Genomic DNA, 25,824 nt, shown 5'->3' with positions numbered 1-25,824 from the left:
CTACACTGATTAAAATCCACAGACTTAAAGGCACTAATCAACTAACAAATTAATTTCTCTAAAGCTATTTTGTCCATGTATAACTGACAGATAATTACTCTGGCAATTCTATATAAAAGTTTGAAGGCCTTCCCTAATGGTACAATAGCAATTTTACAAAATGAAGAAAATAATGTACCAATTAGAATGAAGTGAAATTTATATCACATTCATAACATCTAAGTAATTGCTCTCCATGTAAGTGAAGTGCTGGGTGACTAGTGGAGACACATGCAGCCGTACTGTGTTAATATGCACTACCAGTCAATATAATTTGGTCAAATGTCACATCAAGACGTGCGTTAAAGAAGACACTTCTCAAGGTTAAGTAGTAGCTTTTAAAATAGCTAGTCATGCAACAGACTAGCAACACTATTGTTGATATAGCTCTAATTAATTGACTGAAGACATTATTACATTTTAGATGTTAGTTCTGATAGCCACAGTGTAATTAAATTCAGCATACTTGTTAGATGTAGCAGTCTAAATTCATTAAAAAAATTGTGTGTGAAAGACAAGAAAGTAAAAAAAGATTAAATTAAAATGTTTAGATTCAATACAAATAATAGCTAAAACTAAAACAATATTAAATCCTAAACCAATCATAAGGAAAAGAAATCAGGCAGATAAACATAAGCTGAGAAGCATTATAGAAAAGGTGACCTGAGCTACAGCAGGACTGGTATCAGGTTTACCCTTTCACAAAAATCAATCAATCAATCAATCAATCACACAGTATGTATGTGTGGCATACAACAACTGTGATATTCAGTAAAAAATGGAGTTCAAATAGTAAAATAAATTCTTGCAAATTGTAGTCCTTTCTTCCCACTGTTGCTTTTTATTAACTCAGTTAAACATTACTGTCACAATAGTGACTTCCCCTGTGCCAATCTGTGATGGTAGTTATCAATGGAACCAGAGGGCAAATCCAGCATAGTTAGAACTAAATATGCCATATTTATTCCTTAGGGGGTTAGTATGCCTTTTTCCAGTGTCTCCAAATAAAATACTTTAAATACATGAAGAATGGAAAACCTACATAAAAAAAAATCTTGGCACTGATTGTAAAAGATCAAATCACAGCTAAAAATCAATGAAAATGGTAATTAATAGTTTCTAACACACCAAACCTGTAAAAAAAATTATCTGTCTTTATGTGAAATTCAGCAACGGTAAGAAGCAGCAAGAATAGGATTGAGTCCACTACTTTGCAGACTCTGGAAGATTTTATCATTGTTCTATACAGATTTTAAAAAATAAACAACACAAAACTTATGCATTAATTAAACCAGTTGATCTATATATTATTAATTCTTTGGGAATTCTAGGAGTAATATAGCCTAGGTGTCTACCATATTGTGTAAAACCTAAACTGGTCAATGAAAATGAGTCCATATATATTTATTTCTGGAAGGAAAATAGAGAAGCAGCACTATAATACAGTAGGATTATCAGTAATCAGACATATAAAATGCAACTAGGACAAATAGCCAGTAGACATAGTACAAATGTACATAGTGCATAGTACATAGAAGGTTTCTATCCATTCAACCTTTTTCTAACACAGTAATCTGTAGGTGTTAGTTACAGATACCCTTTCTTCTTTATCCTATTAAGTGAAAATTAAAGATAGCAACATACAAGGGAGACAAATTTCACTATAATCGTAACACGAATGCACAAAACAGAACTTGCAACTGACACAACATCATGTTGGGCCTCTGCTTGAGATAAGAAATATGTTTCAGGAGCTGCATATTAATTAATTAGATTGGCTTACATGAATTTTTCCACTTTGTTGCTGTTGTTGTTTGCTTGATGTTATTAAAACCAGCATAGACAACACCAATTTCCACAAAAGGAATGTCTTTCAGTCTGGCATTTTTGGTTCTGCTCAGTACTTTCAAGGACAGAGAGATTTGTTTTTCTCAGGAGTCACTGTTCCAAAATCCTGCTGTAAAGTAGGATCAAGTACATATACGAGATGGTCCTAATGTTCTCTAGTTAAGTGGTATCTACCATGTCTGTTGTTACCATGTTCCATGTTTTGTTACCTCCTAATTAAAAGGCTTTACTTATATCAAATTATGGGGGGTTTGTTACAAAATTAAGCTGTTTTTTCCTTATTCTTCAGCTAACAGAACTGGAACATAATTTATCCTCACCTTCACTGTAATCTGTTGTTTGGGGTTTTTTTAATGCTTTAGAAAGCTGTTGTTTTGTCTGCCCTTAGTCTTTTATTTTTTCCACCAACAAATATGTAACTTCACTATATCCCAGAGGCTGTGTCATTTAAACCTCTTATTCTTCCTATTGTTATTCTTGCAATGCTAGGCAGTAACGGGTATTATTTTGTAAAGTAATGACATGGTCATAATTTAAAATTAATTACTATTATTAAAACAAAGGGTATTCAGAACCAAGTTAGACTACCAGCACACCTAAAACTAATATTCAGTTTCAAGTGGTGACAAGTGGTGGTCTCTTGGTTATGGTTCTAGAATAAACCTAACAAAGGACTCTGCAACTTTGTGCCAAGAAGGTAAATCTGTTCTTAGTCTACAGGAAACTCGTGATTTTCATGGGGATAAAAGAAGATACTGCTTTAAAAGCTGTAGCTTGCTTATTACAACGGCAATTGATATTCTCATTACTCTCTTCTAAGTATCAGTGTTTATTATTGCAATCCAATGCAAGTGAGAGAGAGTGGAGATGTACTTCCTGAAGAATAGGACAGGAGCAGAACAATGTTCCCCATTTCTCTCATTCCCTTGGGAAATTATTAGTGATAGCTCATTTGCTCATCTCTGAAAATATATTTGTCTTTTGTTTCAATGAGAGGTTATTCTATTAAAAATTTATCTATTTGTGCATATTACTATAGCACCTAAAAGCTCTGTGCTTTTACTAATCCTCCCTTCTGCTGCATATTATAATGATAACACAGAGTACAAGGTCATTTCATTTACAAAGACCTTACAAATTGAGTGTAAAACAAGAGACGACTGATGGATAGGGATAGACAGAGGAGTACAAGGGAATAACAAGACAATACTAGTCACTGTGATAGGCAGCAGTCTCAGCACAGAATCACGTTAAACACTGTGAATACTTTTTTTTCCTTTAAGTAGGTAATACTGAAATTTCGATTTTTTAAGGAAAGACTAGAAATAGAGGAGGGAGTAAGAAATTAGTTTCTGGATATTTTACAAGAGCTACTTCTGAGAGTGAGTTACAGTCTGTGGAACAGAAAGAAGATGATTGTTTCACAAGGGAGCAATTGAATTTATAAAGAATGGCAACATGTGCTGGCCAGAGGCTGGAGGCAATGTCTCAATGCCAAATGAGTAGGAAGATGTTGGAAGCAAATATGCTTTGAAAGGTCCTGAAAGTAAAGGCAAATTGAGTATGTCTGGTATAGCAGAGAAGAGAAAACCAGGAATATATATAACTCTTAATTCCATTACATAGCTTTATGGTTTTTTACAATAATTTTCCTACCATCTGTATTTTCAAGTTAAAGTCTTTTTATACACGTAACAGTGTGCAACATGTCAAAATCTAAAAATGTTTATTCCCTCCCAATTCGTCTGAGACATGACGCTTGAATCTATGTATCATAGGCTATTAACATAAATTACTAAAGAGGAGACACTGAAATGGACCAAAATATTAATTATGCTCTTTAAGCTGTTCATTGCTGATGGCTAACTGCTGAGTGCATTGCTAAAAGGTGGCCAACAGTAGACCTGCGAAGCCATATTCTGTACCCCCACTATGTTGATGTGTATACACAGTGTCTTTCAGATGAGTTTGATAATTAGTGTCTGTTTGGCATTCACTCTGCATGAAATACTGCCCCACAAGCCTGAAATACTTTGTTGAACAAGGTGGGCAGTGTCAGAACAAGCGGCCAAAACACCAGCTAATGAGTAGCCAGAAGCATTTGCTATGGCCCAGACTGAACACCTGTCTCCTCATTTAAATAGTGATTGAAATAAATTCTTTATGATTCCTCAGAAAGGTCTTTTTGACTATTCAGCTTTCATTGTTTGAGTTTTGTGTCCTTTGGTATGTACTGCAGTAAAATGAATGTTCATTTTCAAGATTAACTTCTGTGCAAATTCCTGCTTAGTGTTAAATACACACGCTGTACAGAGAGACTCTCCAAGGCCTTTAGGCCTTTTAAACCTCACTCAAGCTTTATTTGAAAGCCAAGTTGAGCTGTGTTGGCCTTGTCTTCCATGTCACAAATATTATTCTTGCAGCTTTAGGAAAATAAGCAATTTTTCACAGACAACTGAAACAAGAGAGTACCCAAGTAATATTCCTTCCATTCAAGTCTCATCTTGCACTGTTACAGCTTTACAATTGAAAAACAGAAAATGTTAAGAAATTGCAACTTGCATTTTAACACCTACAATTCTATATGCCTTACTATTAGAACTCCTTTATCTTTTTTCTAGGTAAATGTACATACGCAGGTTACATTTTAACAGAATAATGTTCAACATCATGTAAAATTGCTGGAAGGAAAGAAATAGTTGTGTATATGACCTGTCTGTCATTTTAAGCAATTATGGCATTTCCCTTTGCATAAGGATGGGTATTTATAACATTATTATTTAAATTGTGATCCTAAAATACATACATTTGTATTTTATCCTGAACAGGCAAAAGGCTCATGGATTTTCATACCTAAAGTAAATGCAGCCAAATATTTATTTCCAGTGTGTTGTACAAACTGACTGGCATGTGATAAATTCATAAACCAGACTGCTCCTGCATAGGAAATGTTATTCTTCAAGGCTACAGCCTTGAAAAGAATGCTAATGCCATTGCCAAGTAAGGTCTTAAGACTTGAAATGTGTGTGGTAAAGATTTTCAAAATTTTCCTTTTCACCTCATAGAAGATGGCCATTCTTAACTGAGCATTGCACTTTATTTAAAATTCAGTTTCATGTATTGTACCAAAAATCACTGAAAAGTCAATAGTAGCATATAGTTTGTGCAAAGCCTTAATTTTCTGAAATAATACTTTGTGCCAATTAAACTAGCTGCAGAAACCTACCGCTTTCAAGATGCATTTGCCCTTTGTCTGTTTAATTGAAGACAAGAATGTCAGAGGTGGTAAAATCAGTTAAGACAATTTCTGTTGACCAGGAAGGAGAAAGTTGCACATTTTTGCTGCTTCTTCATGGTACCCTACCACCTTTGGCATTTTTGCAGGCATTTTGCTGAGTTAGGAAGGAGGGAAAGAAGAGGTTAAAAAAAGTATCTGCACTGCTCTGTTTCAGCTGTCAGTTATCAGGGCCACTAAGGCTAGATGTTCACCCTTCAGGCAGTTCTGTGACTGCAGCTCAAAATGAGCCTTCTCTAAGCAGAAACATACAATTATTCCAATCAAATTATTCCTAGGCTACACAATACAATTACCCAGCTTAATTTGGAAGATGAATTAATTGAAGGATGATTTTCCTCTTTTGCATAGAAAGTCCCTGTGTAGGATATTCATAAACGAAAGTTGAACACTTGACTTTCATGCCAGAGTCTCCAAGAGAATCTCTATTTTAATCAGAAACAGACTTTCTTTCAGTTCTTTCCTTTTAGGGAGAGGAGGAGGTTTTAACAGTGCAAATCAGTTCTTATATTAGCACAGAATCAATATGTAAAAGTGGAAAGACAAAAGTGATGCTTTGTCAAAGTTTTTTTCTCTTTTTCTCCTCTTCCACAGATGAAAATTGATTGAAAGAACAGTTCAGCATGAATTGCTCCGCATTGCTATGTCTCATGCTGATGCTGGTACAACTTTGGCCTTGCTCTCCAAGCACGCAGAACTGCAGCGCTCAAAACACAGATCAGTCTTTCACAGCAGTTCAGAGAGTGAAATGTGGCTGGGTAAGGGAGCCACTTTTTGCAACTGAGGAACAGACTTCAATGGTGCCTGTGTATGTTGGACAGGTATGATAAGTAATGATTCAAGGACAGTACAAGGTTAGATTTAACGTTGCTGATTAGCAGCTTACTACCTTGACTTGGAAGACCAAGCATCTCCAGTGACACGGAAATATCCAGAAAGGTAGAAAGAGGAGTTCAGAGAGCTGTAATTAGGCAGCACAATATCTCTCCTTTCCTGTGACCTGACTTAGGGTCAGAGAACTCCAAGAGCTGGAGGTCGAGGCAGTACCAAGGACCTTCCTTCACCTAGGTCTGCTGTCAAGGAAAGTCCACATTCACTCTGTTACTAAAGCCAGTTTCATACACAGCAGACGAAGGTATCAAGCTGAAAAGTTCCTTTCTGTCTTCTGAATGAAAGTTAAGGACTCTTTTATCAACATCTGGCAATTTGTTTGTGCTTGTGCTATTTTTGGCACTACATCAAAGCAGCCATACTGAGTGCAATGTAGTTTACAAACAGTATTTAGCATGATTTTCTATTACACTAAGTAGCAGCTGATTTACCCCTCATTAATTTTTAATGAAGCAGATTAATACTAAATCCTTTTACCACTGAGAAACTACAGGAATCTGTATGGTTCATTAGATTAACGTAGGTTTAGCACAACGAGCAATTATTTTTCACCCTCCTTTAAAAATGTGCTTTAAGATAATTGTCTTAATGAGGCTTTATCTACCCCTTTCTTCTCTCTCTGCTTATTATTATTAATAATATTTATTATTATTATTATTTATTTTTGTATGCTAGAAGTAATTATAATCTTGAGATCTAGTTTTCTTTTCTTTAAGGCACTTTCTAGATGAATGAACCAAAATAAGTTTAACTGCTAATTAACTAGCACTAAAATTTAATTGGGCCCAAAGGGTGAAGTGCTCAAAATTCATTAATTACTTTTTCACATCCCCTTCAAAGCAACTGTTATAGAAGTGTGATGTCTCACTTCTGAAAGAACAAGTGTAGACATACTCATTTTTTAATTATTATTACTTTTCCCATAGCTGGAAAACAGTTTCCTGTAAACTTCATAAATGTATATTTTCATACAGCTTTAGAAAAATTTCATAATCTTGCCTTTCTATTTCTCACAGGTAAACTATGGGGAATTTTTATTGAAGATTATGGTTAATTTATTTCAGTCTAACCATTGTCTAATCAGATGTATTTACTTGTGTCTTTTTATTGAGTAGAATATGCTCTGCTTTCAGTAAATGAAGTGATAGTCTATGATCAGCACACAAATTTTTAGTAAATAAGGCCCTGAAGGAAACTGCATCAACAAAAATACAAAGGTAGCCTCTGTTTTTAAGTCACTATTCCATATCAACTTCTTTTCGCAGTCAGATTCAGAGCTCAATCTTCAAATTTCATTTAACATAGACTCATGAATCCTTTTCCATTATCATGTTTAAGAAAAAGAAGTATTTCCATCAGCACTGCAATGGCAGATATATAAGGGCAAGTACATAAATTCTTGTTCCCGGTTCTCATTTACAATGGAAAGACCATTTATTCTTTTGTGTCTAGCTTAATAACACAGGTAAACTGAGAACCTTCAGTATGTTTTCTCAGCAAACGTAATCTGTAAGAACTTCGCATTTAACATGGTCAAGGTCATGAAAATCTTCTGGGGATAAATGATTCTTAGTGAAGTGGTTCAACACAGGTTATGTCTAAACAGCCAGTCAGAGGCATCCTTCCAGTCTCTAAGGGTTTGATGCACTCTGTGATCACATCTGAACCCTATCTTAGGTTAAAGATTTAGATATTCATCACCTTTCCCATGCTCTGGGTTTCATGACAAGGAAACCAAGATTTATGGATCAAAAAGAATCTGTGGTGTCCCTTAGCCAGATGCCAAATTTGGATTGTATTAAAATTAGTTCAACCAGACCACTCATAAGGGGGTGAACCTCCCCCATGTTTTGCCCACAACTACTTATGTTGAAAACATTTGACTTTAAGTTGTTCATATTTTAAATGATTCTAAATTCCCTAGCCTTGAAAATTCTCTCTTGGGGGAATTAACTTTGTATAATTTAGGGCTTAAATACTCTGACACAACTCAGAGCAGGAACTCAAAACTGTTCCTCATATCTCAGAGCAGCGTCCCAGTCACATTCTGAATAAACTATCCATTTGAAGCATGCAGACAATTATGCATTATGAAAATCTTCAAAAGGCATGGGCATTGTTCCAAAGAAAAGTTAAAATTATTTTTGAAACTTCAGAAGCTATTACAAAATATGTTGAGTAGATTCAATAGGGAAATGTGCCCTTTACACCCCATAGTTACTTCTTTCCCACTCTGTGGCCTCGTATCCTGCAGTGAGCTGCAATAAGCTTGAAGCAAAACAGTGAGATTATTGAAGTCAACAGGTAGACGTATTATTTGCATTTAAAACCTACTGCTTTGCAGGAGAAACAGGTTGAATAAAACTTTTTTTTTCTTTTACATTGGATTTTTCAATGATTATCCAGGCTTTTAGACATTTTGACATCTTTTGTTCTAAACCCAAAATAAATAAAGAGAAAATTAGAGAATTAATGATAAAATAGAAATTGCTGTTCCCATAAAATTCAACTGTGGGTGCTTGACATGTTAAGAAATTAAGTTATTGCTATTAAAAAAGTACTGTTACATATTGTTAACATCAACAGAACTATTTTGTTGGCATGAACAAATGCAGCTGGACCGCAATGGTCTCCAGGGCTCAGCTTCATCAGAGGAGTCATCATCATAAAGTTCATCTTAGCAAGACAACAGAGAATGCAGATCATCCTGAAAGGAAATGGAAAATGTCTATCAATTTATTTCAGAATAAATAATACTGGCTTATACCGCAGAATGGCTTTTCATCTCTTTAATATTTCAACAGAAATAGAACACTGTCTCTCATATTTACACTTAGTATTGCTGAGTACAAAAAATATATAAAACTTACAAAGTACACTTGCCATTTGTAATAATAAAAAATTTATATAATATTTAATGACCTTTGCATCGTTTTCAGCAGAAGTTTATGGGAGCTGATAAAGCAATGAACTAAAGTAGGTACTTACATTCATTCCCTTCAGTTCAAAGTGGCTGAAGCATCTTTTTTCAGGTTTACCATGCATTTATATGTCTGTTATATCAATAATTTAAAACTGAGCCATGACTGGCTGAAAATGTGACAATACCCTCTTTTAAATATTAGTATCCAAGAAGGCTCACTAGTGACAGGGTTCACTGTAGAATGAAAACAAACAAAGCCTAAAATGAATATTCCAAAACTTTATTCCTCCCAAAATGTGGTTTATTTTTCTGTTTTGTACTTGCAGCTAAAATCAGATTTAGACAAGCAGGATGGCAACCTAAAATACATTTTGACTGGGGAGGGAGCTGGAAGCATTTTTATCATTGATGAAAATAACGGCAAAATTTACGTGACACAAAAGCTGGATCGAGAAAAGAAACCCTTCTACACTCTAAGAACACAAGCAATTAACAGGAACACTCAGCTTCCTGTTGAACCTGAATCAGAATTTATTATCAAGGTTCGAGATGTCAATGATCATGAACCACAGTTCTTGGATGGACCTTATGTGGCTACTGTTCCAGAGATGTCACCTGAAGGTATGACATGCTGTGAACCAAATTCTTTATTTCCTGATTTTTTGCTAGATAGCTGTGTTGATATAAAATCTTAATAGCATATTTTGTAGACTGCCTTTCAGTGAGAAGGAAGCAAACTGTTTTACAAGCTTGGAAATTTGCAAAGTTAAGTGCTTAAACTGAAGGTTGTGCATACCTCTACTTAACATCCTTGCCTTTAAATATTTAGGTACTTACATGTATTGAAGTCCTGATACATGCTTGGATTGACTATAGAAAGTTGTCTTTCTCATCAGTGATTCAGCCTTGAAATTGGTATTTGTTAAAAAATTTAACATTACCATTCAAAATAGGTAGAGTACTATAGCCAGTTGATACTGCAAAGGAGATTTGGGGCTGACAGATTTCACTACTTTTTCAATCAGTATAGCACCCTAGTCTCTAGAAAATTGTTCAGTGTATGATTAGTGTTACAACCTGTCAGCTCCTCAAGCTTCTACCAGTCTGAAAGAAAGTAGCATGAACGTAAACTTTAAAGTCCTCTGACCTCAGTTGACTCTTTTAAGGACATAAATATAAGCTTAGTTGAACTGAAAAGTACTCAACAGCATCCTTCAGCCTACTCTGATTCTGCTTAATAATTAAACAATATGTCTTTATTATACCCTGTGTAGTATAAATCATATTGTACTGTAACTGGAAAAGAATCACATTCACATCACAGGCACTCACGATTTCCACCCCCCCCAAGATAGGGATAGTTTCCTTCCTATAAGTAATGTGTTTAGAACAGGAATGGTATGAAGCTGATGTGGGGCTGATGTGATGACCACCCTCACACTATGTATGATGCCTACCTATTTACATTGCCAAGCCTCTTTCCTATCAGTCAGCTTCTCTTTCTTTGGATTAGATGGTGTGCAGTGAAGGATTGCCTTCTGATTTCCTAAGCACGTGAATTGTAATTTTCCGGTCAAGAGGACGAACTTAATCCCTGCACCTCTTCTTTTCCATTTCCACATGATCAAACAGACCTGTACTAGGATCTGTCATGTATCTGGAAACTTAATACAACAAATACGAAGCAAAGTCAACATCTGATGAATGTAGGTGTGTATATACATATATGTGTACATACACATATGCATACGTATTGTGTATACACATACATTTAAATCCCTAAAAAAACCCCAAGTGTGAATGCAGCTGACATAAGCAAGCATGTTATAGATATTGCTATCTCCAAATAACTATCTTCAAAATCAAAGGAAAACTGGATTCTTTAAATCTTACAGAAAGAATCCCAGTAATCTTTTAAACTTGTACCCCATCTCTTTTGGTTTTTTCTATTGCAAAAAATATTGAAAAGAAATTCAAATATTGTGCTACTTAAAACTGTATGAATTAATGAGGTCATTAACATAATAGCATCAGTGACCATAAAAGGTAATAAAAACTATGTTTCCTTCAGCATTACCCGTTCAAATTTTAGGGCAGATTCAGTGAATCTTTCACTGGGAGCTGTAAACTTTATCCTCTTCTGTCAGCCTGGATAGCAGTTGCAAGAAAAGGATATTCATGCCTGGGGTTTAATCAAAAGTGGGGTTAGTATTCTAATTTCTGCCAGGAAGCAGTAGCTCACCATCACTACCAGCAATAGCTACAAAAAACATGCATTTAATCAATTTATTTTCTAGTCACCCTGCTTATACCACCTTCTACCACAGAAATCACTTTTGGGTGTATGATTGTTTCTTCACTGCCACTTTATTCCATGCAGACAGACTTATTTGTCTCAAGACCTCTGCATCTGAGCTCTTGGTCAAATAGCTTTTTCTATCATAATCAGTTGCTTGTTCAGAGGGTACTTCTAACCTTTGCATCTTGCTCATTCATTCAAGTTTGGAGACGAGAAGACAGGTGCCTTGTCAAGGACCCTTGCATTTTTTTTAATGTGTTCACACTAATAATGGGCACAATTCATTGTCTAGAATTATCTCAGTATTTTTATCTGGGATTACACAGATTTAGGACTTTGACAATGCCCTTTTTTCTTTTCCTTTTTTTTTTTTTCCCTGTGGTAAAGCATTGTTTATGAGGCACTTGTTCTCTTAAAAAGGTGGTTTTAAAATAGCTGATAATTTAGTATGGCTTGATTTACACTCACACAGACCTGTAACCATTCACAGAAGTATATCAAGAATTTACTTATGGATTCCTTCTATTTTATCTGCCTGTCTTAATGATGAGCTCCTGTCTTAATAATGGCTATATGGAAAAAAAAGAAAAAAGTTAGGTAGGGTGGTGCTTATGGCCAAAAACAACAGTAGTAATCTTTTCCTGCATACCTCTGTTTCTCACCTGAAACCATCAACAAGCAGTTGACAGATGAGACTATATTGACTTGAGTTGGCTATAAACTGATACCCTAAAAATGAAAGGCTCAGCAGGCTTTATCCAATCTCCTGTGTCATCTATTATATATTTAAATTCCTAAAGTACTGCATCACTTCAGCATAAGATTAATTAAACTGCAAAAAACTTAATTTATTTTGTGATATTCCTGTAAGATTATAAAAAAGAATTTCCAGTAGAATGTAGAAATATATGGAAAAAAAAATCAGAAGTAACACCACCTCCCATTTGTCAGATTGGGTGAAAAATAAAACAAAATCCCTGTGTGCCTCCACTCTCAGACACAGACTACCTTGAAACAGTAAACTCACAGATTTGCAGTCATCCAGTGTATGATATGTAGATCTAAGTCGGTCCTATGGATATTGAAATATTTTCCACACTGCTTCTTCTACGTTTGACCTCTCTAGTACTAATACCATAGCTATTTCGGAGACCATTCTTTCACCTACTTCTTCCATGTAGACACTACTACACTACTGGCATACTAATGTGTCTGTCTGGCATATAGAATGTAAGTGGAGTGGTATATAATAGTATATACCTTAACAGTGGTCAGCTCCAATGAAACAGCGGAGCCACACCATGACGACTTCTCTGGGCTCACTTACCCTGCTTCTGAAAGGGTAGGGACTGCACATCTGAGGTGAAACCTCTTTCAGTGTGCATCCTAAAGCATTAATCCTTACAAGGAAATTTCTAACCTCCCAGTAGACAGAAACAGTAACCGACTAAAATTTGCAGCATTGGTACCATAATAATTCATTATATCAGTGCTTTTCTTCCAGTAAAATAGAACATCTGCTTCCATAGTAAGGAATGTAGACCAGAATTAGTTTAAATGATACAGTGCAATAGAGGGACTTGGCCTTTGCTCTGTTTCAGAGCTCTCTAGTAGCAGTTCAGCTCACTGATGCTAGACCTGGGATCTCCTAGTAATTTCCTCGTAGAAAACATGCTCAGGAAACGTGGTCAATACTCAGGAAAGCAGTTCACTGTTACTGAACATTTTGTCTGGAACTAAGAAAGCAAGGAGAGAATAATTCACAGCCAGCCACTTGCCTCAGAGAACCACAGAAAAACAGAAAATAGGCACAGATAATTTTGCCTAAAGTTAGGCACAAATATCAGTATATATACTAATGTGCCAACAAATTAGAATGCATTTTACTTCTTTCTTAGCTCTCTTTTATCTTCAGTACTAAATTTTTTAGGATTTTATATGCAAGTGTCACAGTAAATGAAAAGCGTGTCAGCAAATGGACTCTTTTCTAAGAACACAGGACTATGGTTTTCCCTCAGGCATTTGGTACAATTTTACATTGTCTTCCATATAGCTGTTAAACTTGTACAAATACAGTATATCTGATGGAATGGTTAAAAGTCAGATGCAATAATATATCAGTACTTAATGTTTTTATAGATTTCAAGCTCTAGTTAGAAAAATGAATAACTATTTGCCATATGAGGGCCCTATAGTTTACCTAATGGGCTGCAATATATAAGTGACACTACTATGTTTTGCCCAAGAAGGTAAAACCAAGGCTGCAGGAATACAAAGAAAAATCTTATACAGCAATCAGCAAAATGTAGTTTGCCTTAAATAAAGCTAATAAAAAGCAAAAAATGTGTAAGCATGTTTACTATCCAGCTTAAGACACATAAAACACATATTTGGGGCTAAACTTTATATCAACATCACACAGAATCCCATATTCAAAAATGCATGTTTGAAAGCTCACAGACATATTCAGATATTCAGTTAATATCTGCCATGATATCCATTTTCACATAAATGGGAAATTGTATCATGGTGGGATTGACAATTATGTCATGGCTGGACTGTCAAGAGGTAGGGTTTTGGGTTTTGTTTGTTTTTGTGTTTGGGAAAGAGTTCTGTGTTAATTAATTGCTTTAAAAGATATTATTTGTATCTGATCAATTATTCTTCTCCCAATCATGGAGTTACAAAAAAATGGCTTTTTTGGAGTTTTTGAGTACATAATATTAACATTGTAAATTCTTTCACTCAACTACAAATATCTAGGCAAACGTGATTCCATTCAGCAAATGGCTTGCTTTGTTTGCTGCAGGTTAAATGTATAAAGAAATACAGGCTTCATAGCAGTGAAAAATTAAAAACTGAAAAAGTATTCTAAACCCAGGATAACATTTTTCTTCTGTTTATTACATAGTTCATATTTAATGTAGAAGTTCATATAGTGATCATGAAATCTTTGTCCTAAAAAAATGTGAGAAACCATAGACCTCTCTTTATATGGTCTCCTGCCACCCCTGTTTAAAAATAGCCTTCCTCCTGAGAGTGCAGGAGATCTGTTATTGCTTCCCTCCAGGTCAGCTCCCTCTTTACCAGATGCCCCTTGCCTGCTCACCTTTCCATTATATCCACCAGCTGCATCTCACCGAGCCCAGCTGGGCAAATTCCATGCTTCTGCCTTCTGCTATACTCTGGAAGAGTCAACAGGCAAGCAGAAAAATAGTCTGGAGCTTAGAGAAACAGCAAATGCTGGTTTAGATTCAGCATTTCTTTCTAATGGTTAGAAATGGTGTAGAAAATAAATCTACCTTTAAATGAGTGAGATGCAAAAAACTGTAATGATAACTTTGCAGTCTTATATTTATTGGATTTTATTCCTGATTTATTAAATACGGTTCTCTAAACAAGTCAATTTCTAAACGTAGTTGTGGGCACTTGGTTTTATTTAGTAGAAAACAGCATTTATAAAAGACTGTACCTATTGGATTATTCATAGTTCTTGATCCCATCTTAACTAGCACTCCATTTTTTTTCAAAGCAACTGCATTCTCTTCATGTTAAATTGTCTTAGAGAGTGAATTTCCTGTATGAGAGAACAGTTTCCATAGACCATAGCTGATACGAAGTTAACAGTTGTGTAGCTGAGGATTTCCTTTACTCTTCAGTCTTATTAAAGAATACTGCTATTACTGAAGCATATATGTGCCCTGATTAAATATTAATCTGTCATTTTATCTTTAAATTTCTCCTGAACAATAAAGAGCAGTGTATATATATATGTATACATCTATACACACACTAATACATACCTAAATGTCAGAAGTTTGGCGTTGTAAGTGTGTTTTGAAGGACATATAACTCCAAAAGTTGGTGATTGTCCTGGTTTCAGCTGGGATAGAGTTAATTTTCTTCCTAGTAGCTAATATAGTGCTGTGTTTTGGATTTAGGATGAGAATAATGTTGATAACACACTGATGTTTTAGTTGTTGCTAAATAGTGCTTACACCAGTCAAGGACTTTTCAGCTTCCCATGCTCTGCCAGGTGCACAAGAAGCTGGGAGGGGGCACAGCCAGGACAGTTGATCCAAACTGGCCAAAGGGCTATTCCATACCATATGATGTCATGCTCAGTATATAAACTGGGGGGAGTTGGCCAGGGGGCAGTGATCACTGCTCAGGGTCTGGCTGGGCATCAGTCAGTGAGTGGTGAGCAGTGGCTGTATCCCTTGTTTGTTTTTTTTCCCCCTGGTTTTTGTTCCTCTCTCTCTCTCGTTATTTTCCTTTTCATTACTATTATTATTACTATTATTATTATTATTATTATTATTATTATTATTATTAAATTATTAAACTGTTCTTATCTCAGCCCATGGATTTTCTTACTTGTGCCTTTCCGATTCTCTCCCCCATCCCACCAGGAGCGGGGAGGGTGAGCAAGCGGCTGCATTGTGCTTAGTTGCCGACTGGGGTTAAACCACGACGGTGGTATTTAATAACAGTTTAGTGCTGAGAGAAGATAACATACATCATAGAATCTCTTGGAGTGCTGCTGAATAAATTGAGAGAAAATGCAAAAAATATTTTTTTAAATAATCAAAATAATTAATTCAGCATAACCTTATATGAGAAAACCTTCTTCATTTCTATTTTAAAATAAAACTATTTAACTGCTAGAAAACTCAGAAATTAATATGCTGGTTTTATTGGGGATAAATATCAACTTTGAGTTTGCCGTAAAAAAGGTGTTTCTGGTCTAACTCCTTGCAGTCCATCATTTCTTCTTCTTTTCTCCTCCAGCATAACTATACACTATATTGGTAAGCAGCTGCAACCACGTGAATGTATGCCAGAAAGTTTTAGAAAGTAGCTTGATTCGCCACAGTTCCTCATGAGAAGTGATATTTGTATTCTTATATCCTAGATGAGGAAAAAACCCAAAGTAATGATTACCTTACAAAATGATGCTACTGTGAATCTTTTCTTTTAAAGGACAATCATCACTGATGGTGCCTTGAGATTGCTGTCAATCTTGTATCTAGGATATAACCAGCTTCCAGCCAGAGATCAAATCAAGCTCTGCAGATTTATTCGGCTGTGTCTTTTGCACTGGGGATTCTGCCGTGACTCTTGCACTGGGACAGGCTCATTAAAGATTCAAGGATAAAAAATGTTATCAGAGCCTTGTTATACTTCTTGGCTGCTTTGCTTACTAACAATTTCTTTATTGCCAGTGGGCCTACTGGTGATAAAGTGGCTGTGTTTTCTTATTCCCATGGGAAATTTCCATAAAATACTTTGAAGAATATACAAGGGGAGGATAAACAATTTGCTGTACTCCATTCACATATCAGAAATTAGGGGAAAAGGCATAAGTTACGTAGTATTTTAAGCAACATAAATATAGTGCTGAAAAGTCATACGCTATTATTTTTATTTTAATTGAAAATTTGAATGCAACAAGAACAGTTGCTGAGGGAATATTTTCCCTTTTTAATGACAAATTTTAGAAGGTGCCATTTGCTCCTGTAAATTTTCAGGACTGTTTGCTAATATAACTGGTATGTTAAAAGGTTTTTAAAGAGTTTATGTTTTGTAATTTTGAGATAATTTATACAAGAAGAGAAACATAATCTATTTTATTTTTTCTTTGAGGTACTTCAGTTACACAGGTAACAGCTACAGACGGTGATGATCCTTCCTATGGGAATAGTGCCCGTCTGCTTTACAGTCTCATTCAGGGACAGCCTTATTTTTCTGTGGAGCCAAAGACAGGTACTACAGATGATCTTGTAACTTGAAAACATGCATAAACTAACATAAAATGGATGCAAGCAAAAATGTCTTTCTTCATTTCAACACAAAGATCAACTGATACGGCCCTACACTTGTACATCTTTGCATAGTTCCTAGATCTAAAAAAAAATCAATTATTTCTTTCCCCTAGGAAGCTGAAATTCTTTCTCTCTAGATAATCAACAATTTTTTTAGCAAATTATATTTCTAAAGAAAAGAATTGGATTCTGAGTACCCCATCCAACAAATGGACCTAGGAACACTTCTGGGTTAACAGCTTTATGACTTATTATGTGACATTCCTACCTCTATGTTGGAGAAACCACAGATACGTGACATTCCTCCAAAATCCTGATTTCTGGGGAAGAAAGAAGGTTATATATGGTAGAGTGGGTATACAGTGTGTTCTGCTCCCCAAAACTCTAACTATGCAGAATGGATCTGTCATACAACGTAGATGTTGCCATAAGTACTAATTCCCAGTATTAGGACAGTTGTGCTATGCATGGTCTAGAATGTAAATTCATAACTATTTCCAATGTTGTATTTTATACCCATATTATATGGTCAAATGCTGGGAAAAAAAACAGAACTATTTTATGTTATTATATTATACTTTTCATTTTTAGGGGTCATCAGAATGGCTTCCCAAATGGATAGAGAAACAAAAGATCAGTATTTGGTCATCATCCAAGCCAAAGATATGGTTGGGCAAGCAGGGGCATTTTCAGCAACAGCCACTGTTACCATCAACCTCTCCGACATCAATGACAATCCACCTAAATTTCAACAGCGTGAGTATAGGTTACTTACAGTAGTTGAAGTCTTGAGGAAATTTAGATCTACTGTAGCTCTATTAAGTTCACTGGTAGGGCTTTTCAGAACAGGTTTGTGCTTTAACTTCAGCATACAGATTTAAATATAAAATAAAAAAAATCCCACATAAAAGCTCAAAAGTGAAGAGGAAAAGAAAACCTATCATTACAAAAGACCTCAGGCCTGCTGTTTTTATCACTAGTCTTTGGAGACAAATGACTTACTAAACTGCTTTCTGTATAGTTTGCCCTACCTAAGCCTAAAATGTGGGCAACGGGATATTTAGTACCATTTTCACTCACCTTCTTTCTTTTTCTCCTCTCTTCATTCTTTGCTGACAGATACTGTAAAGTTTTTGGTGAATGATGTGACCTTCTCTGTCCAGGGAGTTTCTAGCAGACATGGGAGCTGCTAGCTGGGCTGTCAGGAAGAACTAGTGAAATGCAATTGGGAAGTGCTGCCCTCCACTGTTTTTTCACCCTGTTGGTTCTCCTTAGCTCTTCATTTACTGCTAAAGTGGGGCTGAGAGAGGAGGACTCACGAGTGGAATGGTTGTCATCCCCTGACCCCAAGACCTATCCATTGTTGGATTAGATCCATTGCTCTGATAAAAGCTTTCCCCAACTTTCTGAGAGCCTCAAGCCATCATACCTACAACAGCTATTAACCACGGCAGATCACTAACCTGTGCCATTATTTGTTTCTTTAGGACTCTACTATATGAACGTCTCTGAAGAGGCTCCTGTAGGCACTACTGTAGGCAAAGTCTTCGCAGAAGACAGCGACATAGGGCAGAATGCAGCCATGAACTATTTCATCGAAGGAGATAGCTCAGATGTTTTTGACATCATTACTAACAATGAGACTCAAGAAGGAATTATCTTATTAAAAAAGGTGAGATCACAGAAACCACCTAAAAAATCTCTAAATATTGGAAAGAATCTCCTCAAGCAAGCTGGATTTTTTAAAAAAGGCCTATTGCTTTGGATTCTACTATTTTTTCTTTCTCCAGGCTTTGTGATTTGATTGAGATATTAGGGGGAATAAAAAGAAACATGCTTTCCTTTCTGTTTACTTTTTTTGACTCATTCCTATTACTTCTGAATACAATAGTGGCAGTCAAAGTATCTTAATGTTATTCCTAGCTGTGCAACATAGTGTATCCCATTGTGAGAAAATGTTCTATCTCTTCTGTGCATCATCTGTAAAACCTTTATCAATAAATTGTACACAATATTTCCTCACTTCCAACACCTCCTATTAAACTTAACTGAAGTCAGAAGGTATTACGGTATTAGATAGACAGTGGAGTTTTTGTTATGACATAGCTTTGAAAAGACACTAAATACACTCAAAAGATACCAGTTTATGAATTAAGATATTTAAGAGGCTTTGATACTGTATGATTTTTTTTTTAAATCACACAGGAAGTTTTCTGGGTCATCATCTGAAATGATGATAGAGTTTGGTAGTCTAGTGAAATCCAGGAGCCTGAAGAACTGAATACTGTAAATTTGTTGTTTTGTTTTGTTTTGTTTTCTATTTGGATTTATTACAATTCACGAAGGTATTTATTTAGTATTTCTTTTTTTAATTACAGAAGATAATGACTACCTAAAATGGTAGTATAACTACATGTTTATTAAACACTCATTGTTGCCTTCTGGAATGTATTTGCTTTAGAGACTAAATTTTAACATACTCAGCTTAACCCCTACAGATTAACTGACTTGCATTGTTTATGGAACAGTAAAGAATAGTGTGTTCACTAAGGTTACACCTATGTTGGAAATACAAGTATTAATACAAGAAATTGTTTTTCTTAGGGCTGACATTCTATGGGAAGACTTGTTTTACAGTGTTGTTTAACTATAACATTAAAGCTAGCCTACATGTGAAAGCAAACAATGGCATAGCACAGTTTAATTTTAAAGTGTTTTTATCATTTAAAAAAAAATCTTAGAAGTAACTACTTTTGAAACATTCCCAAAAGAAGGGTAGGACTATTTTGTCTTTAATCTCACACCACTTATTGAACTGTATTTAATTCAAATATGGAGAAAGGAATACTCCACATCTCACTCTTTCTTAACAGAGAGTGGATTATGAGAGCAAGAGAAGATACAGTATTCAAGCAAAAGTTGTAAACAGGTACATTGATGAGCGTTTTCTGAAAGAAGGACCATTTGAAGACAAAACCATTGTCAAAATCAATGTGGAAGATGCTGATGAACCTCCAGTTTTCACCTTGGAGAACTATGTGATGGAGATTGCTGAAGCGGCTGTGAGTGGCTCATTGGTGGGCGTTGTAACTGCTAGAGATCCAGACAATGATGACTCCCCAGTCAGGTACCTAACTTAAAATGTGAACAGGCCTCAAATGTCAACATAGTTGGGATTTCCAAAGGCTATTTCTGTTCCTTGCCTTGGCTCATGATTACAGTTAATCATGCTTTCATTGTGATAGCCTAGGTTATTCTAGGTGGTGTGGTTTAACCGTGGTAGGCAGCTAAGGACCACACAGCCGCTTGTTCACTCCCCCAGCCAGTGGGATGCAGGAGGATATCGGAAGGGTAAAAGCGCGAAGACTCATGGGTTGAGATAAAGACAGTTTAATAATAAACAAAAGAAGAAAAAAAGAAAACAACAAAGGGGGAAAAAACCCCACAACAAACCCCCAAGAAAAACAAGTGATTAAAAAAACCCCAAACAATTGCTCACCACCAACCAGCTGATACCCAGCCAGTCCCCGAGCAACGGCAGCCCTAACCAACCTCCACTCCTTCCCAGTTTTATTGCTGAGCACGATGTCATATGGTATGGAGTATCTCTTTGATGAGTTGGGGTCAGCTGTCCCAGCTGTGTCCCCTCCCAATTTCTTGTGCACCCCCAGCCTACTCGCTGGTGGGGTGGGGCGAGAAACAGAAAAGGCCATGACACTGTGTAAGCACTGCTCAGCAATAACGAAAACATCCTTGTGTTATCAACACTGTTTTGGTCACCAATCCAAAACATAGTCCCATACTAGCTACTATGAAGAAAATTAACTCTATCCCAGCTAGAACCAGTAAACTAGGTTAAATCCTACCCGCTAGCCCAAAATCTAATTACATGAACTTTGTTCATGCATCTTTGCAATCACTTTGAGATGGGGTAATATTTTAAACAGTAGCCTGGAAGAGACTGTACATAACAGCAGAGCTAGGGTACCACAGCTAAACATGTAAGAGCCTGGAGGTGTTCCAGTCTGTTATCAATAACTGCTGGAGATACAGGGAGATGGACTCATTGCTGGGAAGGAGACACAGAACAGTTCCACTGGTGTCTGCTCAGCTCAGCATGACCAAAAATTTACCAATTCCCTACATCTACTACAATTGCCCCATAGAGATATTATATAAAAAATTCCCCCAAGATTTTAATTTTGTAAAATAATTTTTCTGTTTCTTAAGGGAGAAAACAGGTAATTAGTCTTTTACAGGGGGTTCATAATTAAAATAGCTTCTTGAGTTACTTGATGTCACTGTGTACTGTGCAATTTAGACAAGCTAGGATACAGGGACAAATGGATGAGACACAAAATAACTTACGGTGTATATATTAACTTAGCAGATTCCTAATAGCAGAAATATATATCTATAACTACCTATAGCTACAGCTTCAGAGGTTTAGTCAATGCAAAGCCATTTGCTATGATTTTGCATTCATTTATTGTTATTTAGTAAGCTAGTCATAGGTTAAATTAAATAAGAATAAATAAAAATATATATGTACTTTTTTTCTGAAAAGGCTTGTTTTGTGGTTTATTTAGATGACTGCAGCATCTCCTGTGAACATTTAAGCACAGTGCATATGTGTGCATATGACTTCTTAGTTTGAAATATTTCGATGGAACTTGCTACAAAGTGAATATGTCTGCATAGTCCCAAAACAATGACGCATATATTACATCACTGAGTTTCTTTAAAGTAGAGCATGTCACTTCTAGTGTAAAGATATGTTTATTGGGCTAAGTGCCATGCATATGAATCTAATGTTGAAACTATTGCTATCATAAATGACAGCAGTGACTTATAATATAGAAAACCAGCTGTGTTGCATTTTGGACCCCAGTTTTCAAATAAACAAAGTAAACAAAGACATGCAATGAAACCTCACTACATCAAAAATACAAAATAACTAAAAAATATCCATCAGATTTTCTGAAAATTATCTGTCAATAATCAGATTACCAAAAAAACCCCAAACTAAACAAAATACTAATGTCAGAAAACCCTAAACAAGCTTTGGATGCAGAAGATGAGGAATGCTCACATTTAAAAAAAAAAAAAAAGTAAATTGTAAATCCCTAAAATAGAGGTTTATAAATGTCACATCTTTGGCTGAAATGATAAGAACTTCCACTGACTGTGTTGTGCTAGTTCCTTGATTTATCCTCTTACTGATTTTCAAAACAGACAAGATGTAACTATAAATAACAAGTTATAGAGTCATCCAATTGCTGGCACATAATCTGAGCTGGAGTCCTAAGTGCCAACAGGAGACAGAAAGACTTTGTCAAGCACAATTAAAGGTACAATAAAAGAGGGAATACTTGCATGTGGGAATTCCAAACTGGAATGGGAAGAACCTTTCAAATCTTTAAACAGTTTTTATTTCCATGAAATAGACTCTACTAGGAACTGTGACATACGGTCTTTTTTATATGTCGTGAAAAATATTTGCAAATATCCTTTCCATTTGAACCAATATCTTTGGTGTCTTTTTCAGTCCATCTCTGGCCTGTGACCAGTGCTTAGACTTTAACAATTTGAATGGTATGTATGTATGTACGTGTGCATGTGCATGTCTGCATACGGACATAGCATCCAGAGCCTTTTAAGTGAAGACTCAGGAACACTGGACTTGTTTGCAATCATCTCCTGCATTAGGATTTTGTACCCTACCTAGGTGACACCTCATTACAGATAGTTGTCTGTCTGTCTTTATAATGTCCCTTCTTTTGGCATCAGAGAATGTCAGCAATGATAAAATAGATTTGCCATTATACCTCCACTTAGCTGTTAGTGTTATTCATTTCACAAGTGGCACTTTTGCTGTTTCTTTTCAATGAAGTCATTCACCTGCTGTGAGCCTGACTTAGAAGTAAGAATGAATAATGCATTTCAGATTCAGTTCACATTAATATAGATCTGAGACATATTTAGTTTTATAAAAAGAAGAGCTTTGATCTTGGCAGCACTGAATTTTAAATGTTTATAAGTGTACATTTTTCATGATTTCTGAGTTGTGGCAGCACGCATTTATATGTATATATGCACAGCTCTGTTTTCTCAACCAACAATAGCTTTCTATGTCCTTGCTTCTGATGGAACATTTCAGTATCAGGGAATCTCTTTACTTTTTTTGGTGCAGGTACTCTATTGTCCACGGCATGCATTTACAGAGATTGTTCAGCATCAATGAACACAATGGAACAATCATTACAACTAAACCTCTGGACCGAGAGATAGCTTCTTGGCACAACATAACTGTTACAGCCACAGAAACAAGTGAGTAAGAAATTTAAGGAACGTTGTGTTTTATATACTGCAAACTGTAATTATCCTCCGAATACGCCTTCTTTTAAGTGGAGAATACATGTTTCTTTCTCATTATATTACTGTTGCTTGCTACATTAAGGAGCATTATTAAAATGATTAGTTAAATAGAAGCGGAATGTATTTGAGCTCCAAGGTCCTGTGCTCTTTCATAAAAGATGACCTTATAAAAAAAGAAAGGAAATTATAATAGGATCGAGACTGCAATGCTTTCAAGTCACACTGAAGCATATGAATTGCTCCTGCAGTGCAAGATCTTATGTTAAATTAGACCCTGGTTAATTTCACACCAGATTTTTGACTAGTGTGAAATTAGCCAGGGTCTAATTTAACACCAGTCAGAAACCTGTGGCTCATTAATTGTGAATGTAAGACCTAAATCAGCTGGACTTCTCTTCAGTGACAATTAAATCTGTGAAGCATCCTTTATATAGATTTCACCTGTCAGTTTGGTTTGAAAGTCAAATGCAAGTTTCCTCTGTGCTTTTGGTGATCTGGTTGCCCTAACTCTGGGACAACACTCTAGAAAATTAACAGCTACTGACTTATAAGGCAGTTTAACAAGATTATTTGGATACTATTTAAAAACTAATCACATCCATCCTCAGGAAAGAGAAAAAAACCATATGAAACTAGAGTCCAATCAATAAATCAAATAGGTTTTGCCAAATACTTCTAGCATGTTCTTTTAATCCTGAATCTCAGTTAAATGCGATTTATTGCTAAGACTACTTTAAAAACATATTCATAAATCACACTGTTCCCAAAAGGGACCATTCCCTATATATATGTAGACTATTAGTGCTAGAAGTTTAATATAGGACAGTCAGTAGCCATTTTCATTGAAGTTTTTATTTTGTGTTTGGGAATTGATAGTATTTTCTTCCTTTTCAGTTTCTCTGTAAGTTTTTAAGCATGAATATATTTTACCTCTCATGTTGTTGGGCAGCTGGCAGGTGTTGGTAAAATTGATCTCTGGCATATTTTTGTCAAGTCTTGAATAGCACTATGGAAACACAGCAGGATGACTTTGGTCTGGACTTTTCTGTTTAGTTAAACAATAAAATAAGAAAGAACCAAATGTTACAAATGAGTAAGTGTCTCCTGCAGCAAAAGAAAGAGAGTCTTTCACAGTAATGAAAGTTATTGTAGAGAAACCGAGCCCTCATTATCTTCATATTCTTATTCTTTATTTCTTTAATGATGATAAGGTCACTGTCTATAACACTATATTCAAAAGCATTGAAGTTAGGTCACCTTGGTCTGGGCATACCTGAAATTATTTATATTATGAACTAGTAGCACTTTATTCCTTGAAATATAGTCATAACATACATTGTGTGTATGAGACATTTGGTGGATGACATTGTAGCTCCACTGAAGCCAAATCAAAATGCCATTAGAGTTCACCCACACAAGATATTCATTGCAGCTGAGACAGATATTGAAACTGCATTATAACAGCAAACTCCCTAGGGGCCTATTGAGGTCCTGGCATTCATAAAGGACACAAGCCTTTTGCCTCCATTGCAATGACAGGGATGAGAGATTGGTAAGAACAGCTTGCCTCTGTTACTGCAAAGTTATGGTGTGGATCATCCGATTCTCATGCCACTGAGATGATAGCATGTTTTAAAAGTACCCAGAAGTAGATCTAGTTCATTAGACCTTAAACACAAGCAGTCAGAACCTGCAATCTGTTGAGTCTTATTCCACTTTATGCCTAAGATGGTTCTAGCTCAAGAAAAATCAAGTTTCCTTTGATCAGCTTTTACGTGGTTGTAATCAGCTTCTACCTAGTACAAGACTGAAGCATAAACAACAACATTCTAACCATGCATGAGAGCAAGAAATCCTTAAGTCATCAGCTTTACTTAACACTGATTTACTGAGTCAGATGAAGATTGACTGGCAATTAATTAATTTAGAAGAGGAATATCTGCTTCAGCTTCCTCTCTATTGAACTATAGATGACCAATAAAAATTCCCAGTGATAGCAACTGGATTGAGCTTACTTTGATCTTCATTTCTCTATATGCCCATCGTAAAAGCGCACTGCTCATCATAAGCAAACTTAGCTGCAAGAGACAACAGTAATTTTCCCACTGGGTCTTACAAATGGCCTTTCATAGTGGGTTTCAGACCCGCTGTATGACTACAGAACTTAGTCATGGATCATATTAATTCAGTATTCAATTATCACCCCACTTTGGTCATATGTACTTTTGTTGGCAGACTTCTAACTTTTTAGATTAGTCCTTTTTAAAAAAAGAAATTCATGTCCATTTCCTTTAGGAAGTAAAGAAATTTGCTTTAGCCTAAATTA

At 35.7% G+C, this 25,824-nt stretch overlaps 1 protein-coding gene across 1 annotated transcript in view; it reads left to right on the top strand.

Annotated features, from left to right (window-relative positions):
- The first annotated feature begins 5,805 nt into the window (after positions 1-5,805).
- The window catches only part of CDH19 (cadherin 19), a 40,980-nt gene continuing 20,961 nt past the window's right edge, over positions 5,806-25,824 (top strand). Inside the window, exons 1-7 of the mRNA XM_072851313.1 lie at positions 5,806-6,003; positions 9,323-9,617; positions 16,942-17,061; positions 17,712-17,876; positions 18,608-18,792; positions 19,994-20,247; positions 23,314-23,450. Coding sequence (XP_072707414.1) covers positions 5,806-6,003; positions 9,323-9,617; positions 16,942-17,061; positions 17,712-17,876; positions 18,608-18,792; positions 19,994-20,247; positions 23,314-23,450 — 1,354 coding nt within the window. The remainder of the gene's footprint in view (positions 6,004-9,322; positions 9,618-16,941; positions 17,062-17,711; positions 17,877-18,607; positions 18,793-19,993; positions 20,248-23,313; positions 23,451-25,824) is intronic.

The sequence above is a fragment of the Ciconia boyciana genome, chromosome 2 (genome assembly GCF_034638445.1).
Source record: "Ciconia boyciana chromosome 2, ASM3463844v1, whole genome shotgun sequence".
Taxonomy (NCBI): domain Eukaryota; kingdom Metazoa; phylum Chordata; class Aves; order Ciconiiformes; family Ciconiidae; genus Ciconia; species Ciconia boyciana.
The sequence above is the reverse complement of the archived record's forward strand: the minus strand, read 5'-3'. Positions and strand labels throughout refer to the sequence as shown.